The 16546-nt window shown below is 54.0% G+C and overlaps 1 protein-coding gene across 1 annotated transcript; it reads left to right on the forward strand.

The window, feature by feature from the left end:
• Positions 1-405: 405 nt before the first annotated feature.
• METTL14 (methyltransferase 14, N6-adenosine-methyltransferase subunit) lies at positions 406-14496 on the forward strand. The gene is made up of 11 exons (XM_036450399.2): positions 406-645; positions 3850-3938; positions 4772-4859; positions 5972-6052; positions 6283-6370; positions 6849-6939; positions 8036-8177; positions 10038-10130; positions 10827-10943; positions 12125-12335; positions 13497-14496. Exons 1-11 carry the CDS (start codon positions 580-582, stop codon positions 13799-13801), a joined length of 1371 nt encoding a protein of 456 aa, XP_036306292.1. The 5' UTR covers positions 406-579; the 3' UTR covers positions 13802-14496.
• Positions 14497-16546: the final 2050 nt, after the last annotated feature.

Below are 16546 nucleotides of genomic sequence, written 5' to 3' on the forward strand. Positions count from 1 at the left end.
GACCACAGCGCGTGCGCGGCGCGGGAGCCCCGGTCCTCCCGGCGGAGAGCCGGGGCCGCACGGCCCGAGGCGACTCCCGGCCACGGCCCCTCAGGAGCGCCGCGCCGGCTCACACCGGCCTCCGGCCCAGCCGGTTCTCCGGGAAAAGCGGACCCCCGGCAGCTTTAACCCGCCAGCCCGGCGCCGGGGACGGGCGGACGGGGGCGGACGGGGCGGACGGGGCGGAAGCGCCGGCGAACACCTTGGACGCAGGGCGGACACACTGAGGGCGGCCGTCGTCCCGGGGACCGGCTCCCGCGCCACGGCTCCGGGGGCGGGCCCCGAGGCCCCGCCCTCGCCACGGCGGCTCTCATTGGACCCCTTCCTGTGGCGTCAAATTTCGGCGTCCGGAAGTAGGCGGGACTTCCTGTCTGAAGGACCAGTTCCGGCCGCGCCGGAAGTGCCCGTTGGAGAAAGGATGAAAGGTACCCGCCGCCCGGAGTTCCGGGTAGGGCTAGCGTTGCGCGGCCTCGGAAGGAAGAGTGGGCGGGTGCCCCTCCGCTGACCGCCACGTCCCGGGCAGCGGGGCCGCGGTCCGGCATGGACAGCCGCCTGCAGGAGATCCGGGAGCGGCAGAAGCTCCGGCGGCAGCTCCTCGCCCAGCAGGTCCGCGGCCGGGAGGGGTCGCCCTGCGCGTGCGCGGCCTCCGCGTCCCGCCCGCTGTGTGTCCGCCCCGCGGCCCGGACGGCCCGAGCCCCCTCCGGCCCTCAGCCCCGCGGTGCCGAGGGGTCCCGTCCGGGGCGCGAGGCGATGCCGGACCGGGCGCCGCGGCTGGTCCCAGCGGCCTCCCGGGGTGCCCGCCGTGCTGGGCGCTGGGCGCGCGAAGCTCCCGCCTGGGGATGCGTCACCGTCCGGCACACGCCAGGCGCCTGGTCCGCTGAGCGTCTCTCCGCCGTCTGCATGCTCTTCTGTGTGTTGCCTTTCCTCGTAGTCAGCACCCACGTCTTGAGATTGTGGCTCCTTGTGAGATGGGTTTACAGAAATTGGGGGGGGGGGGGGGGTGTCTGCGATGCGGTAGCCTGAGTGTACATGTTAGGTCCTGCCTCTGGTGTACTGCAGCCCATGTGCAGTGTCCTCGTGTCCCCACGGCCCTGTGTGAGTTCATGCTCTGTCACGGCACACCCCCGATGTGAGGAGAGAGCATGATCTTCACTCAGAGGAGGCCCAGAAGCTCAGGGACCTTGGCCTAGGCGTCAGTCTGCTGGGCCAGAAACTGAACCCACTTTGTTTTTCTAAAGCTGTCTTCACTGCCTCGTGTGTAAGAATACACTTGCTGACGAGTACAGGAGGCCTGCAGAAAATGCTTACATCAGAAGCTGTGCTTCACATTTTACCATTCGGATCCGTCAGAGTGATGGAGAGGCTTTAACGAAGCATCTTAATGTTGTTTTTCAGTAATAAATCTTGGTTTTAATTAGTGGAAATCCGAAACCTCTCTTTTATGATCTGATGAAAAGATTTATGGCATAGCATTAAAATGTGGGAATTTGGGATCCTATCAGTCCCTGTCCCTGTGGCAGTACCATCTTAGACAAATCAGTTATGTTTTTCTAAGCCTGCCTTTTCCCACCTTCCCATACCATGCTTTCTTCGATAGCTTCGTGTTGCCATCAAGTAAAGTTCTTATGCTTTAATTTGAATTCAAACTGTTTGACTCTAAATACATTATAGAACAATTGTAATTCATTTATCTATGAATAATAGCCGGCCTCTACCCTCAAAGAACGTACAGTGCATGAAAATTTGATGGCTGCCGTTTGCTAAGTTCCCTCCGCGTGTCAGACTCAGCTGAGCTCTTTCCTACATTGTCTTCAGTGGCACAGACACACATTTTACAGATGAAAAAAATGAAGCTCAAAGAATTTCAATTAAGTGCTCAAATCCACACAGCTGGTGAGCTGCAGGTTTAGCCCTCCGGGGTTCTGCCCACTGCATCCGAGTGCTCCCGGCCTTCCAGCGGGATGGGAAGTCAGGAGGTCCAGTTCTATACAGACCACTTCCCCACTCCCTTCCCCGCTACTTTTCTCTATGGACGAGACAGAACGTATTTAAGTATATTTTTATTGATTTCAGAGAAGAAGCGGGGGAGAGAGAAACAGAACAGTGCTCCCGCCAGGGCGGTTACCTCTCAGTGGGGAAGAAGTAAACTGATATAAATAATTGAAATAGACAAATAATTGGAAGTTGTGATAGAGATTGTGAAGCAATTACCTTGGGAGCAAACAAAAGTAAAACAAAGTAATTGGGAGTTACTTAAGTGCTCTGGTCTGAAGGAGGGGAGGAGGAGGAGAGAGCGTGGGAGGGGCTGCTTATTCTCTGTGCAGCGTTCCCGGGACCCTCCGTTCCGGGGACCCTGCGTTCCCTGGGACCCTCTGTTCCCGGGGACCCTCCGTTCCCGGGACCCTCTGTTCCCGGGGACCCTTCGTTCCCGGGGACCCTCTGTTCCCGGGGACCCTGCGTTCCCTGGGACCCTCCGTTCCCGGGGACCCTTCGTTCCCGGGGACCCTCTGTTTCCGGGGACCCTGCGTTCCCTGGGACCCTCTGTTCCCGGGGACCCTCCGTTCCCGGGGACCCGGGGACCCTCCGTTCCCGGGGACCCTCCGTTCCCGGGGACCCTCCGTTCCCGGGGACCCTCCGTTCCGGGGACCCTCCGTTCCCGGGACCCTCCGTTCTGGGGACCCTCCGTTCCCGGGACCCTCCGTTCCCGGGGACCCTGCGTTCCCTGGGACCCTCTGTTCCCGGGACCCTCTGTTCCCGGGACCCTCCGTTCCCGGGGACCCTCCGTTCCCGGGGACCCTCCGTTCCCGGGACCCTCCGTTCCGGGGACCCTCCGTTCCCGGGGACCCTCTGTTCCCGGGGACCCTCTGTTCCCGGGGACCCTCCGTTCCCGGAACCCTCCGTTCTGGGGACCCTCCGTTCCTGGGGACCCTCCGTTCCGGGGACCCTCCGTTCCTGGGGACCCGGGGACCCTCCGTTCCGGGGACCCTCCGTTCCCGGGACCCTCCGTTCCCAGGACCCTCCGTTCCCAGGGACCCTCCGTGGAAGGAACTCGGACTGGGCGGGAGGTTAGAAAGCTTCCCGCTTCCTTCGCCGGAAGTGGCTGTACCTCCTGAGTCAGGAGAACAGGGTCTGGAGGCCTGTGGAGCAGTTAAAATCCAGGAACAGATATTTTGGAAAAGCATTGTCCCTGGAGAAACATGGAGACTAAACATTGGTGGTTATTTAAGGTAAATGCTGAGGACTGGCTTCTGACGTGTTAGCAGGCCTTCCCCTTCCCCACTTCCTGGCTACAGGGCCCATTTAATAAACACTTCCTCCTGCCCTTCTCTGCCTAACAGCAGCTGGTCCCTCTGGCCCCCGGGCCGCATCCTGCGCCCCCTGGTCTGGCTGCTGAGGATTGTGAGCTGAGCCCACGCTGCTCAGCCGGTCTTTTCCATTTGTTTATACGTGTTATTGGCAAATGTTCCCAGCTGCCGGCCAGACTTTGTGTTACCATGTTTAAGGAATTAGTAAAGTTCAGTATTGTGCCTATAGTCATTCTTTTAAGACTTGGCTCGAATAAAAGTCGGTGCGTTGTGTTAGAGCAGGGATAGATGAGGTACCGCGCGGGAGCTGATGGACGTGAAGTGTTGGACATAGTGCCGGCCACACTGGACGCTGTGTGTTGGCTCTCCTGGCGGTTGCAGCTATTACTGAGCCATATCTTACTCACGTTAAAAGAAAAGATTGGCAGATGAAGTATCTTCATTTCAAATTTCACTGAAAGGATCAGCTGCCTAGTGACCTCCTTTCTGGTTCTTGTTTCCTCAGTTGGGAGCGGAAAGTGCCGACAGCATTGGCGCCGTGTTGAACAGCAAAGAGGAGCAGAGAGAGATCGCCGAAACCAGGGAGACCTGCAGGTCTGTCAGGCAATTGTTTTACTGGCAGCTTAATGTTGTTTTACTAAAGTGATCCTCGGTATGAAGTGTTATGAAAGCACCAAAGCAAAGATTCCAGGGCCCTTGGTTTTACTGTTAGCTCACGAAGGATGAACCGCTGCTTTTCTGGCGGTAGGAAATGGAGTGTTACACTAAGGATTGGCTTATAGACCACAAATAAATAATTACTTTTTAAGTTCTTATAGAGGTAAACTGACTTTACCCTAAAAGTGATAATCATTTGATAGTTCACAAAGCATTTCAGAATTTTTCAGTATTCTAGTTACCAATTTGAGCACTAGTTTTGCTAGAGGGAGATTAGAATGATACGTAATTTAGAAGTTCTTCCTTGCCTTATATCCCTGTAACAACTGATTTTCTCAATAGTAGCCCTGCGCACAAATCAGCAAATCCATGCACCAATAGCTGTCTGCACCCTGGGCCTGCTGCCCGCCCTCCTGCAGCTCCCTGCCCCTCCATAGCTCGCTGCCTTGCCCCCTCCTGTAGCTCTCCTCCGCCTGCTTATAGCTCACTGCCCCACCCTCCTGCAGATTCGTGATCCGATCATTACGGAGTCGGTCACTACACCTCACGGCGTAATGGACAATCAGCATATTCCTCTCTTATTATGTAGGATTTGGTTGCTTACCAATCAAGTTTTGGGACTTTTTAGGTGATTTATAATCTAGGTTAATAGATACTGTTTAATCAGGAAAAACGTACTTCATTCTGTTTTTATTATGTTATTTCATGCTACTTGAAGCATTTATACATCTGTACATACTTGCGTGTGATGCGTCAGTTTTAATTTCCAGGGCATCCTATGATACCTCTGCTCCAAATGCGAAACGTAGGTCTCAGGATGAAGGAGAGACAGATGAGGACAAGATGGAAGAATATAAGGCAAGTGGAGACTTGGGCAATTTATTGGTCAAGAAAAAATAAGTTCTTCCGATAATAGATTCTTAATGAGGAGAATAAACTTGACCAAAAGCAGAATGTGACAGTGTCTAAAATAATTGTCATGCGTATAATATATGTGTAAGCATACGTATAATCAGTTAAATTAAGACTTTGTGTCACTTTCCTCATTTTTACACAAGAGTGTATGGATTAAACTAGGTGATGTACAGAAAGCACTTAACATAAAGCACTGGACAGTAATATTCTTAAATAACAGTAAGGAAGTAAGGAAGAGTGTCAGAAACTTTGGGTATTTAGATTAGATTTCTAAAAGCTACAATACTTTTTTTGTGTGATTTGTGTTACTCAATGTTAACAATATTGGCAGTACAATTAAAATATTTTGAAAATCCATGAGCTAGACAGCAGTGTAGAACCATTTCCGAAAGAGACCCAAACAAAAAAACCCAACTCGTAAATTTGTAATTGCAGTATTTACTTGAAAAGAAAGTACAGTGAAGAACCTATCTCCATTTCTGAAAGCTAATTGAACAGCTGTGTTTAGTACAGAAGAGCATGCACCGTTTCAGCCAGTCTCTAGGCCGTTCAGTGATACCAGTACCGAATCTTATTAATTCTGTCTTGTCTGTTGTGTTTTGGTGTATGTTAATATGTAGTTTAAATATTTGTGATTATTTCAGGTCAAACCATATGTATTTCCCAATATTTGGACAGTTTTGACCTGTAAAGGTAGATTCATGTAGTTCAGTGTAATAGAAATAAAATTGGCCCATTGGTGGCTATCTCTTTTGATTTAAGCTAAATTCTAATATTTATAGTATTATATTTGAGATCAAATAATTCTACACAACTTGGTCGACAAAACAAGTAACAGACTTTTATTGATGAAAGTTTTTATTTTATTATGAAAAGAATAAACTAGTTATACCCAATGATAAGAAAACAAAGATTTTAATGTTCCACTTTAACAATAATTGAGACGTTTATTATCACTAGGAAAATAAAACATGTATGTCTAGTCTTAATCAAGATCTAGTGATATTTGGACTGTTCCTTCTCTGCGTCTAATGTCTGCTGACCTCCGCTCCCAGGACGAGCCTGAGATGCAGCAGGAGGAGGAGAACCTGCCGTACGAGGAGGAGATTTACAAAGACTCCAGCACATTCCTCAAGGTCAGCCAGCGATTGAGACCATATAGTCCTTCACATTTCAGCTCTGTGCCTGCGAAGATTTTAAATACCTATTTGCTTTCGAGACTTTTTTTAGATATTAAGGAATCATTGTTATAAAATAAAGGTCATGTCAATCAACTTACATTTTATATGGCATCATAATAAAAAAACAAAGTGCAGAATTAGTATATCAGAGTGCATACTATTAATTTAATTTTGATTTTTCTTAGGGAACACAGAGTTTAAATCCTCATAACGATTACTGCCAGCATTTTGTAGACACTGGACATCGACCTCAGAATTTCATCAGGGATGTAGGTATGTCAGATGTGTTGGACTATTTAATTTATTTAACTTGCGGATTATTTCTAATTCGGGACTAATTCTAACTGGACTTGTTTACAAGGCATAGTCCATTAATTTAAGATCAGCAGCAGCATTTCATCTCTACTATTTCGTCTCTTCTTTACTTAATGATAAAAATGAAAGAATACTAATTTTTACTAGATTCTGTGAGATTTTTTTTTTCTCCAAAAGAGAGGGGAAAATGAGAGAGGCAGTTGTTTCCCCCTTTCTCAAGAAGAGACTGATTAAACTTGCTGTTACTAGCAGATTATTTAACTTAACAAGTAGGAGATATTGAATGGTTGGGGACTTGACCTTGGCTTCGGACATCTGGGCTCTATCTGCCTGTGGAGGGAGGGTCGTTAGAGATGAAATGGGTGCTGTTTTCCTGGGAGGCTCAGCACCTCTGCTCTGCATTAGCCTCAGTGTGACCTGTGCTTGCTGCCCACAGGCCTGGCGGACCGGTTTGAGGAGTACCCCAAGCTGCGGGAGCTCATCCGGCTGAAGGACGAGCTGATAGCCAAGTCCAACACTCCGCCCATGTAAGCATTTCCGGCCCTCCCTGTCCGCTCAGCGTCACGTCCGGCTTCCCGCCGGTGCGTTCCGGTCAGGATTACTCAGCACCACGTAAGCTTAACACCATTGTCCCTTCCTTATGGGAAAGGCATTCCTGTGAGACTCGGTGCTGAACACACAGTAGGTTCTCATTTAACTTGTTTTCAGTTTTTCAATAACTTTATTTTTTTCTTAGAAAATCATTCACGTTTATTGTGTTCTTAAGTTTGCTTAAAATGTTTTAAAATAGCTTTTCTTCTCAAAAAGTTTTTATTAAAGAAAATTTAGATGGGGGAAAGAAGAAAATTAAAATTAATAAAAACTTAGCATCCAGGGCTACTATGGACATTTTTGGGATATGGTAATTCATTTTAACCTTTGCTAAACAGAATAATGCTTTCCTTAAAAACGTGTATAAGGCCTTTGAAATTGGAGACTGTTTATTTCACACTTAGTTTACTTTGAACGTTTTATCAGTTTGCTGACATGAGCCTATGCATTAAAACAGTCACCAAGAAGTTTGAAGTTTGAGTATTGGGGGAAATGTTAGCAGACTTTAGTATTTATCCTATTTAAAAAGACTACAAATAAATAAATAAAACAAAAAGACTCTATATTTAAAGTATTTTATATTTAAATAGTTTATATACAAAATACTTCCACACTATGGAAATAACTTTTCCGTGAAGGCTAGTGCTAAATCACACTAAGTGGCCAGAGAATTTAGAAGCGCTTTTAGAGGGAGGAATCTAAGATGTACAGGGAATGGTGTTTCCAGACTAACTCACCCGCTAGACGGAAGCAGTGTGGCCTTCCCCAGAGTCTCAACTGGTGCTGGAGAGGGCGGGGTCTCACAGCTGAGCGTGGGTTTTAGGGTGGAAACGAGGCTGCGTGGGGAGTGGACTGCTTGGTGGCATGCATGTCCCAGGAAGGTGCTGTACACGCTGTGCGCACTGACGAGAGGCGAGGCCGCAGTGCTTCGCTCTTGACTGCTTGGGAATGGCGTCTAGTAACACTGGCGAACCTCTCACCTCCACCTGCAAGGTGCTCGAAGTCTCTCCTCACTCTGCTTTCCTCACGTAGGTACTTACAAGCAGACATTGAAGCCTTTGACATCAGAGAGCTCACCCCCAAATTCGATGTGATTCTTCTGGAACCCCCTCTGGAAGAGTATTACAGAGAGACCGGCATCACTGCCAATGAGAAGTGCTGGACGTGGGACGATGTACGTGAAATGCCGCCTTGTGCACGTCACCCTCCTGGCGTGGGTCACAGTGCAGATGGACCAGTACAGCTGTGGTGGCTGCAGCCTGAGGGACATTAACACGTATGACAAGGCCTTTAAGGCAGCAGTTGTGCAGGCAGTGAGTAGCTGGTCCGCAGGAGACCCAGCCTTAGGTGTGAGGCTGGAGGATGTGAAACGGTCCAAACAACCGGGAGCTGTCCCGCATGGGCCTTTGGTTCTGTGCGGTGAACACCAGAGAATAGATGTCTGTGTCAACATAGTGTCCACTCTGAGGAACTGACAGTGTAATGGATAAAAGGGATGAGTAATTTCAGTATAAAGTGTGATAAAGTATATTTTCCTAAAGAAAATTAAGCAAACTGATAACTTCTACTACAAAAGTTACGTGTTTGTTATCAATAACAAAAAAAACAGGTACTTCTTAAGTGCCACTGTGTTCAATGCAGTGCTGTGTTGGAGAGTCTTATAATAAGACTCAGTACTGAGATGTCCTTTTTCATTTTAATTTTGCCACCAATTTTGAGGTTAATTTAACCTGTTTTCATCTGTTCATTTTTCTGTAAATGTTAAAGGCTTGTTCTTAAGCTACAGCTTATGGAATTTTATAACTACTAGAGGCCCAGTGCACGAAATTCATGCACGGGGGAGGGTGTCCCTCAGCCCAGCCTGCACCCTCCCACTCTGGGACCCCTTGAGGGATGTCCGACTGCCCGTTTGGGCCCTATCCCTGAGCAGTGCATCGTATTGCAGGGATGGGGCCCAAACGGGCATTCGGACATCACTCTCACAATCCAGGACTGCTGTCTCCCAACTGCTTGCCTGCCTGCCTTCCTGATTGCTCCTAACCACTTCAGTCTGCCATCCTGATCACCCCTAACCACTCCCCTGCCAGCCTGATTGATGTCTGACTCCCCTGCCAGCCTATTTGCCCATAACTTCCCTCCTCTGCCAGCCTGGTCACCCCTAACTGCCTTCCCCTGCAGGGTTGATCGCCCCCAACTGCCCTCCCTTACCGGCCTGGTCCCTTCCAACTGCCCTTCCCTATGGCCATCTTGTGTCCACATGGAGGCAGGATCTTTGGCCACAGGGGGGCAGCCATCTTGTGTGTTGGAGTGATGATCAATCTGCATATTACTCTTTTATTAGATAGGATAGAGGCCTGGTGCACAGGTGGGGTTCAGCTGGTTTGTCCCGGATCAGGGTGGGGGTGCCCTTGGGGTGTGGGTGGCCTGGGTGAGGGGCCTGTGGTGGTCTGCAGGCCAGCCACACACCCGGGCGACCCAGTGGAGGCCCTGGTATCTGGAATTTATTTACCTTCTACAATTGAAACTTAGTAGCCTGGAGCAGAGCCAAGCCTCTGGTCACTCAGTGGCTGCCTCCATTTCTGTTGAAATTTATTTATCTTCTATAATTGAAACTTAGTAGCATTGAGTGGAGGCCTGGGCTGGCCAGGTTGTGAGGAAAGCTTGGCTTCCTCCATCACTAGGGAAACCCAAGCCTCCCTCCTGCTCTCTGTGGCTACAGCCATCTTGGTTGGGTTAATTTGCAAACTCACGTCTGACTGTATGGTGGGCATGGCTTGTCGGTATAGTGAAGTGGTGGTTAATTTGCATATTGCTCTTTTATTAGCTAGGGTGGCTTCCTGTAGCCTCTCCACATGAGTAGGTGTGCCTTTGTGCGTGTGCGTGTGTAGTCTTCTAAGGAGGGAACGGCGTGGAACAAGAGGCGATGGGTGAATGTTTCCCGTCATGCCCCTCGTTAAACGGAGCACCTCCAGCGGAAGTGCTCCTGGGACGAAGGGAAGCAGAGTTCTCAGCCCCTTGCTTCCATTTCTTCCAGATCATGAAGCTGGAGATCGATGAGATTGCCGCGCCGCGGTCGTTCATTTTCCTCTGGTGTGGCTCCGGGGAAGGGCTGGACCTCGGGAGAGTGGTAAGCCGTGCTTCCTAAGGCGGATCTTTAGGTTCACGAGAGAAAATGCAATACGATGCACTGCTCAAGGTCTTCGAAGACCGGTGTTTTGTCTTTTGTTTCTTGAATGGCAATGAAGTATTAAAAAGAAAAAACCATTCCGGAAAGAATGTGCGAAAGGCTGTACCTACCCTTACTTAGTTGACTGCAGTGGTCACCAACGGGTGGTCCGAGGTTCCGAAAGGTTGGTGACTGCTGGACCAGTACCAGGGTGACTGGAAACGGGGTTTATTCCGACTGCAGGAAGAGAGCAGGTTAGAGAATCAAAAACACGCCTGGTGTCCCTCACCACTCAGGAGTAGCCAAAAGGTGTTCTGAATTCCGCTAACTCCTCAGTTCCAAACAGAGTCAGATGGGATGGGGAAGGAGCACCGTGCCTGGGACCTGGTTTGAAGTGAACGGGAATGAACGGAGGTTCTAGCACCTCTGGATGTTTAGTGCCTTGTGTGCAGTTGCGGCTCATGTGTGGTGGGAGTATCCTGTCCAGTGGCTGTGTAATACAGACTAGAGTTCTTTTCCCCACGTCTGCACCAAAGCAGTCACACACACCTTGGAATTGGGCATTTCAGGCCGCTGGGAAGTGTTTAATGCTGGTTGGTTATTCTAAGTATGGTTTATTTCTTTAAGCTAAGGGTTTATTTAAATGTTCATTTCTAGTGTTTGCGCAAGTGGGGCTACAGAAGGTGTGAAGATATTTGTTGGATTAAAACCAATAAGAACAACCCTGGGAAGACTAAGACGTTGGATCCAAAGGCTGTCTTCCAGAGAACAAAGGTATGTTCTCTGCGATCTAGCCATCTTTACTTTTATGTTCTCACAATCATTTTTTTAATTTGTCATTATTTTCCAAATGTCTGCATATTGTTTAGTTAATTTTGGTGGAAAGGTCCTCTTCTTAGACTTGTACAAATGGCATTGAGCATTATAGGCAGACACCGAGTAAGTGTTTGCAGCCTAGCTGCTTACAGCGCCATACTGACTCAGGTGTGGAAATGGGGACTCGAGATTTACATTTGTTGCGCAGTGATCACAGGGAGGCATCGAGGATCAGTGACTGCGTCTCCATGTTGTTCGTCACTTTCCCGGACACACTCGTTGTACAGCTGGAAGGTTGTGCTCCCAGCCCCTCCCCTACTCCTCACCCCCCCCCCCCCCTCCACTGTCCCTCTGGCAACCACCAGTGTGCTCTGTGTCTGCATCTGTTTCTGTTTTGCTGAATTATTTTGGTCTTTAGATTCCACATACTGTGTAAGGGATGTTGTGGCATTTCTCTCTGAGTCCTTGCACTTAGTACTTTATGCTCCCTCTGGCTGCAGTGCCAGTGTGTGTTCCGTGCAGCTGTCTTCAGTCAGCCTGCCCCCCTCATCGGAGCCATTGAGGCAGGTGTTTCTTACTAAATAGATTTCCTTGGACTGGAGCATTCTTTCGAGGGAACCTCGGCCACCCATCCACTGTTGGTTCGTGGAACCACGTGAGAGGCTAGGTCTGTTCCACCCACACTCCTGCCATCAGCTGAAACAGAGGGTCTAACATAGTCTATGTTAGTAAATAACATGCCTCTGTCAAGTATTTGGAAGACTCTCCAGGCTTAAAGCCTCTTCTCCGTGTTCAGAGGCTTATGTCTTGTGTGTGGTTTTTATCTTGGACCATAGTAAGCCCAGTATAACATCATTTTATAGTTCAGAGGTCAAGTTTCATGTTTCCCTTCCTGTTGAAAACAGGTTCTGGTTAAGTTAGAGGGGAGAGACTCCGTGGTCGTTGACCCTGATCTGCAGTGTGGTGCCCCAGTCCAGTACTCTTGTCCCTCCCTGGCAGTCAGCCTCCCCGCACCAGGACCCAGGTTTCCTTGCTGTGTCGCCCACACGCCGGAGGACGAGCGTTGGTCAGGCAGAGGGACGTGGGGCGGGCGGCTGAGCGGGGTCAGCGGTGAGGAACGCGGCTCTCCTCGCTGCCAGGAGCACTGCCTCATGGGCATCAAAGGGACCGTGAAGCGCAGCACCGACGGGGACTTCATTCACGCCAACGTGGACATCGACCTGATCATCACGGAGGAGCCGGAGATCGGGAACATAGAGAAGCCCGTGGAGATCTTCCACATCATCGAGCACTTCTGTCTGGGGAGGAGGCGCCTGCACCTGTTCGGAAGAGACAGCACAATCCGGCCGGGTAAGACCTCAGGAGGAGAAAGGAGCCTGGCCGCCTGGGAGGCAGGCGGCAGGACCCGCCTGCAGGGCTGGGGCGGGGAGGGCTGCCAGGCGGTGCCTCCCTGGCTGCTCAGGTCTGCCGGCTCTCCCGGCCTCTCCTGCTGCAGCCTTCTGACCCAGCAGCCTCCTCCACTCCCCCTCAGCCCTGGGCCCGCCTGTGTTCTGTCTCCTCCGTCACTCACATCACTGAACTGTAGATGCAGTTAACTGGCCGCACGCTGGGCCAGTCCCGGGAGGCTCCCTCCTCCCCGGCGCAGGGCCCTCGGTGTCTGTGAATGGAGACGCACAGTAAACGGCTGGGTGTCCTGCAGGAGACCCCGTACCTCTGTGCGATCCGGGCGTGGCTTTATTAGAGACTGACACCGCTGTCTCCTTACGTGGGTGGTGGTGGCATCTTTTCAGAACCTGACTAATTCACTGCAGGGAATTCACTGTTTAAAAACGAGACTGGAAAACAATTCGGCATTAGGGACGCTCAGGTTCGGCTGCAAATGGGACCACACAGGCCTCATGCCCAGAAGGGGCACAGCTTTCCCTGCTGTTCTTCTCTTCCAATCTTTACACTTCCATGCGGATGATGTTGTTCACACGTGAACGGGATTGCACGGAAATGGCGGCTGCGTTGTGGAATGTGATCCCGGTAAACCCTGCATTCTGCAGCATTTAGGATGGTCTGCTATCCTGAGAAATGAGCGTGAGGGGGATGGGGCAGGCTGCTGTGACGAGCGTCCCAGCTGGGACCTGATTCATGGGGATCACCTGCCCTGCGCTGGGGACCCCAGGCCGGAGCCCTCAGAGCAGATTCCAGTCTCTTCCCAGAAACGCGTCCTGGAAGCCAGCCCCACAGCGTGCGCCCGCCCGCTGGGCAGCACAGTCTGTGGCCTCCGCTCAGTGCTCCCCCGGGAGGCAGCCACCGGGCTGGGCACAGCGGTCCTGCGGGGCCGGCGGGGCCTTGGACCGGGGGCTGAGGGGGGGGTGAGGGAAGCGGCTGAGCGCTCCTCTCCTCTGAAGGGGCTGTGGGCTCATGGGCGGGAAGAGGTGTGATGGGAAGGAGGTGCGGGTGAGAGGGCTGGGCAGTGAGAGGGCTGGGCCGGGGTGAGTGAGGCTGCCCTGTCCTCCGCAGGCTGGCTCACGGTGGGGCCCACGCTGACCAACAGCAACTACAACGCGGAGACGTACGCGTCCTACTTCAGCGCCCCCAACTCCTGCCTGACGGGCTGCACCGAGGACATCGAGCGGCTGCGGCCCAAGTCACCCCCGCCCAAGTCCAAGGCCGACCGGGGCGGCGGGGCCCCCCGGGGCGGGGGCCGAGGAGGAGCCGCCGCGGGCCGCGGGCGGGAGCGGAACCGGTCCAACTTCCGCGGGGAGCGAGGCGGCTTCCGGGGAGGGCGAGGCGGGGCGCACCGCGGGGGCTTCCCGCCCCGGTAACCGGCCTCCCGCCCCAGAACCGGGCCGCTCCAGCCTTTGTCTCCCGCGCTGTGGCCGGGCTCTGTGGGGGCAGCTCTGAGCAGCAGTCACTCCCGTGGCCGCCACGCACTGTCTAGCTCTGCAGGCGGCGCCCCCCCCCCCCCCAGTCCAGTCCTGGACCCCGGGACGAGCAGCACAGCGCCTTCCGCCCAGGCGTGGGCTGGGCCCTCTGCGGTGGACGTGGGAATGGACGCGCCTGGGCGCCGTCTGCAGCCTCCGCAGCAGTGGCAGGTGAGCTGCTACACACAACAGACATTTTTCTTTTTTAAAAACCTTAGACTCCGATAGAATCCACCTGCAGAAGCAACGGAAAGACAATAAAATGGCCTCCCACAGCGGAATCTGCTCCCGCGGAGCTGACGCGGACCCGGACCCGGGACCCGGCCTCCGGGCGCAGACAGGCCCGGCCGGTGCGGTGGGCGGCCCGCGACCTCCCGGCCCGCCGCTCGGACCCGGGAGGCCGCCTCCTGCCGGGGCCAGGGCACCAGGCGCTTCGTGTGGAGGAAGCAGCTGGACCGCTGACGCCGGCAGGAAGGAGCCACTCTGGCTGCGCTGGCGTTCCCACAGCCTGACGGCTTTAACGAACTTCATGAATGAAATGTTCTTACAAATGCCTTTTATTTTGTTAGGTTTTCTAATAAAAGCTGAAACCTCCGGTGCCGACGTTTATCTCCCTGTCTGTGCCCGTCTCCCGGCGGTGGGCTCTTCCCCGCACACTCGCTCCCGGCCCCCTCCTGTGCAGCCCGGCAGGGCCGAGCTGGGGCACCGGCTGGACCGCGGGGGAGGACACCACACCCATCTCTGCTGAAATGGCCCGTGGAGACAGCGGTGCAGAGCGGTCAGGGCGGGTCACGTGGGCGATCGGGTCCGCAGTGAACGGAGCGAGCCGCTCGCCTGTGAGCAGAAGCTCCTCCGGCCGCGAGTGCGCGTGGGGAGGGACCCACCGGCGGAGGTGTGTGTGTGGGGGCGCCGTGCCTGCGCCTCCCCTCCTCCTGCCGCGGACCACGTCCTCCCTGCCTGCTGGTCGGTTACCGCAGCCGTTAGCACTGGAGACCGGCATGTGCTCCTGGGTTTAGGAACGTGGTCTTCCAAGTTATAGGTCCAGATTTTACTGGTTTGTCTAACAGTCGTATTGACAAAGTGATGGCGGGCGGGACGCATTGTTAGAGCTTTAATCTGAGTCACGTTTGTGTGGCTGCTTAGCACCTGGCGCACAGCCGGCCTCAGAGCCGCCCCGCAGGCCGGGCTCTGGTGCCCGGTGCCGGCACCGGCCTCAGCGGAGAGCTGTGCACCGGCCTCCCCACAACGCCGTCCACTTCCCCTCTGGGACCCTCCCTTGGGCTCACGGTCCCTCGGAAACGCTGCCTCCCGGAGCTCGGACAGCCCCAAGCCGTCCCGGTGCCCACACTCGGGCAGGTGGCGGGTCTGGCTAGAGGCGCTGGCACCGTGAGGTCAGATTCGGTAGGTTTTTCCAAAGACGACGTGACTGAGAAGGTGGGCACAGGAGCACCCATGGGCAGAGAGCGTGAGGTGGGCCGGGGGGAGTGTGATAGGGTCACAGAAGGAGCATTCACTGCTCTCCCCGTTCTCCCGTTTGTCCTGTCTGTGTTGTCCCCACAAGGGGTGTTCTCGCTCCTCTAGGAGAGGGGAACGCCTAGCACCTCAGTCAACGGCGATGGCCCCGGGGCTGGAGCCCGGCCTGAGGCGGGTGCAGACGGAGCACTCACCCTCCTGCTCAAGTCCCCCTCCCACTGGGTCCCCCTCCCGCTGGGGTGGGTCCCCCTCCCCTCCCGCTGGGGTCCCTCCCGCTGGGGTCCCCCTCCCTTCCTGCTGGAGTCCCCCTCCCCTCCCGCTGGGGTCCCCCTCCCGCTGGGGTCCCCCTCCCGCTGGGGTCGCCCTCCCGCTGGGGTCCCCCTCCCACTGGGGTCCCCCTCCCGCTGGGGTCCCCCTCCCGCTGGGGTTGCCCTCCTGCTGGGGTCCCCCTCCCCTCCCGCTGGGGTCGCCCTCGCGCTGGGGTACCCCTCCCGCTGGGGTCGCCCTCCTGCTGGGGTCCCCCTCCCGCTGGGGTCCCCGCGGGAGGTGAGGTCTGAGATGTTCATGGAAATCCGTGCATTTGCCTCATGGAACTGCACTGATGAAAACTACTTTTGCTGAAGGCTGCTCGCACTTTGTACGTTCTGCCCTGTAAACACCACGTGACCAGGTTTGCGAGGAGAGGGAGCAGCGGTCGCTGGGGCAGGACCGTCCCCTGTGCGCACACGGTGGCAGCCGCGGGCGCACCTCTCCTGCCCCGCAGGGGGTTCCCGCCGTCTGAGCAGAGGAGGAGTCGGGACAGTTGTGCTCAGAGACGCCCACAGCAGTTCCTGTTCCTGTGGTGATGCCGCCGAGCTCGCGCTCCCGTCCGGCGCTGGCTCCTCTGACAGGCGTGCAGAGGCACACTGGGGCAGGCAGCACACTTCACCGCGAGGGGCACGGAGCTGCAGTGGGCGGAGGGGAGGGCTGTCCGAAGCGGGGCTCCTGTGCGTGCTCACGGAGCCCAGATCAGAGCTCTCGCCCTGGCCAGTAGCTGGGTTGGAGAGCATCGTCCCGACGCACCAGCGTGCCGGGTTCCATCCCCGTCAGGGCACACACAGGAAGCAACCCACGAATGGGTAACGGACAACACATCAGTTCAAAAAGGTGAGAGCTTACTTCTCTACTGTTCTG

Source organism: Pipistrellus kuhlii, unplaced genomic scaffold (genome assembly GCF_014108245.1).
Source record: "Pipistrellus kuhlii isolate mPipKuh1 unplaced genomic scaffold, mPipKuh1.p scaffold_m20_p_21, whole genome shotgun sequence".
Lineage (NCBI taxonomy): Eukaryota > Metazoa > Chordata > Mammalia > Chiroptera > Vespertilionidae > Pipistrellus > Pipistrellus kuhlii.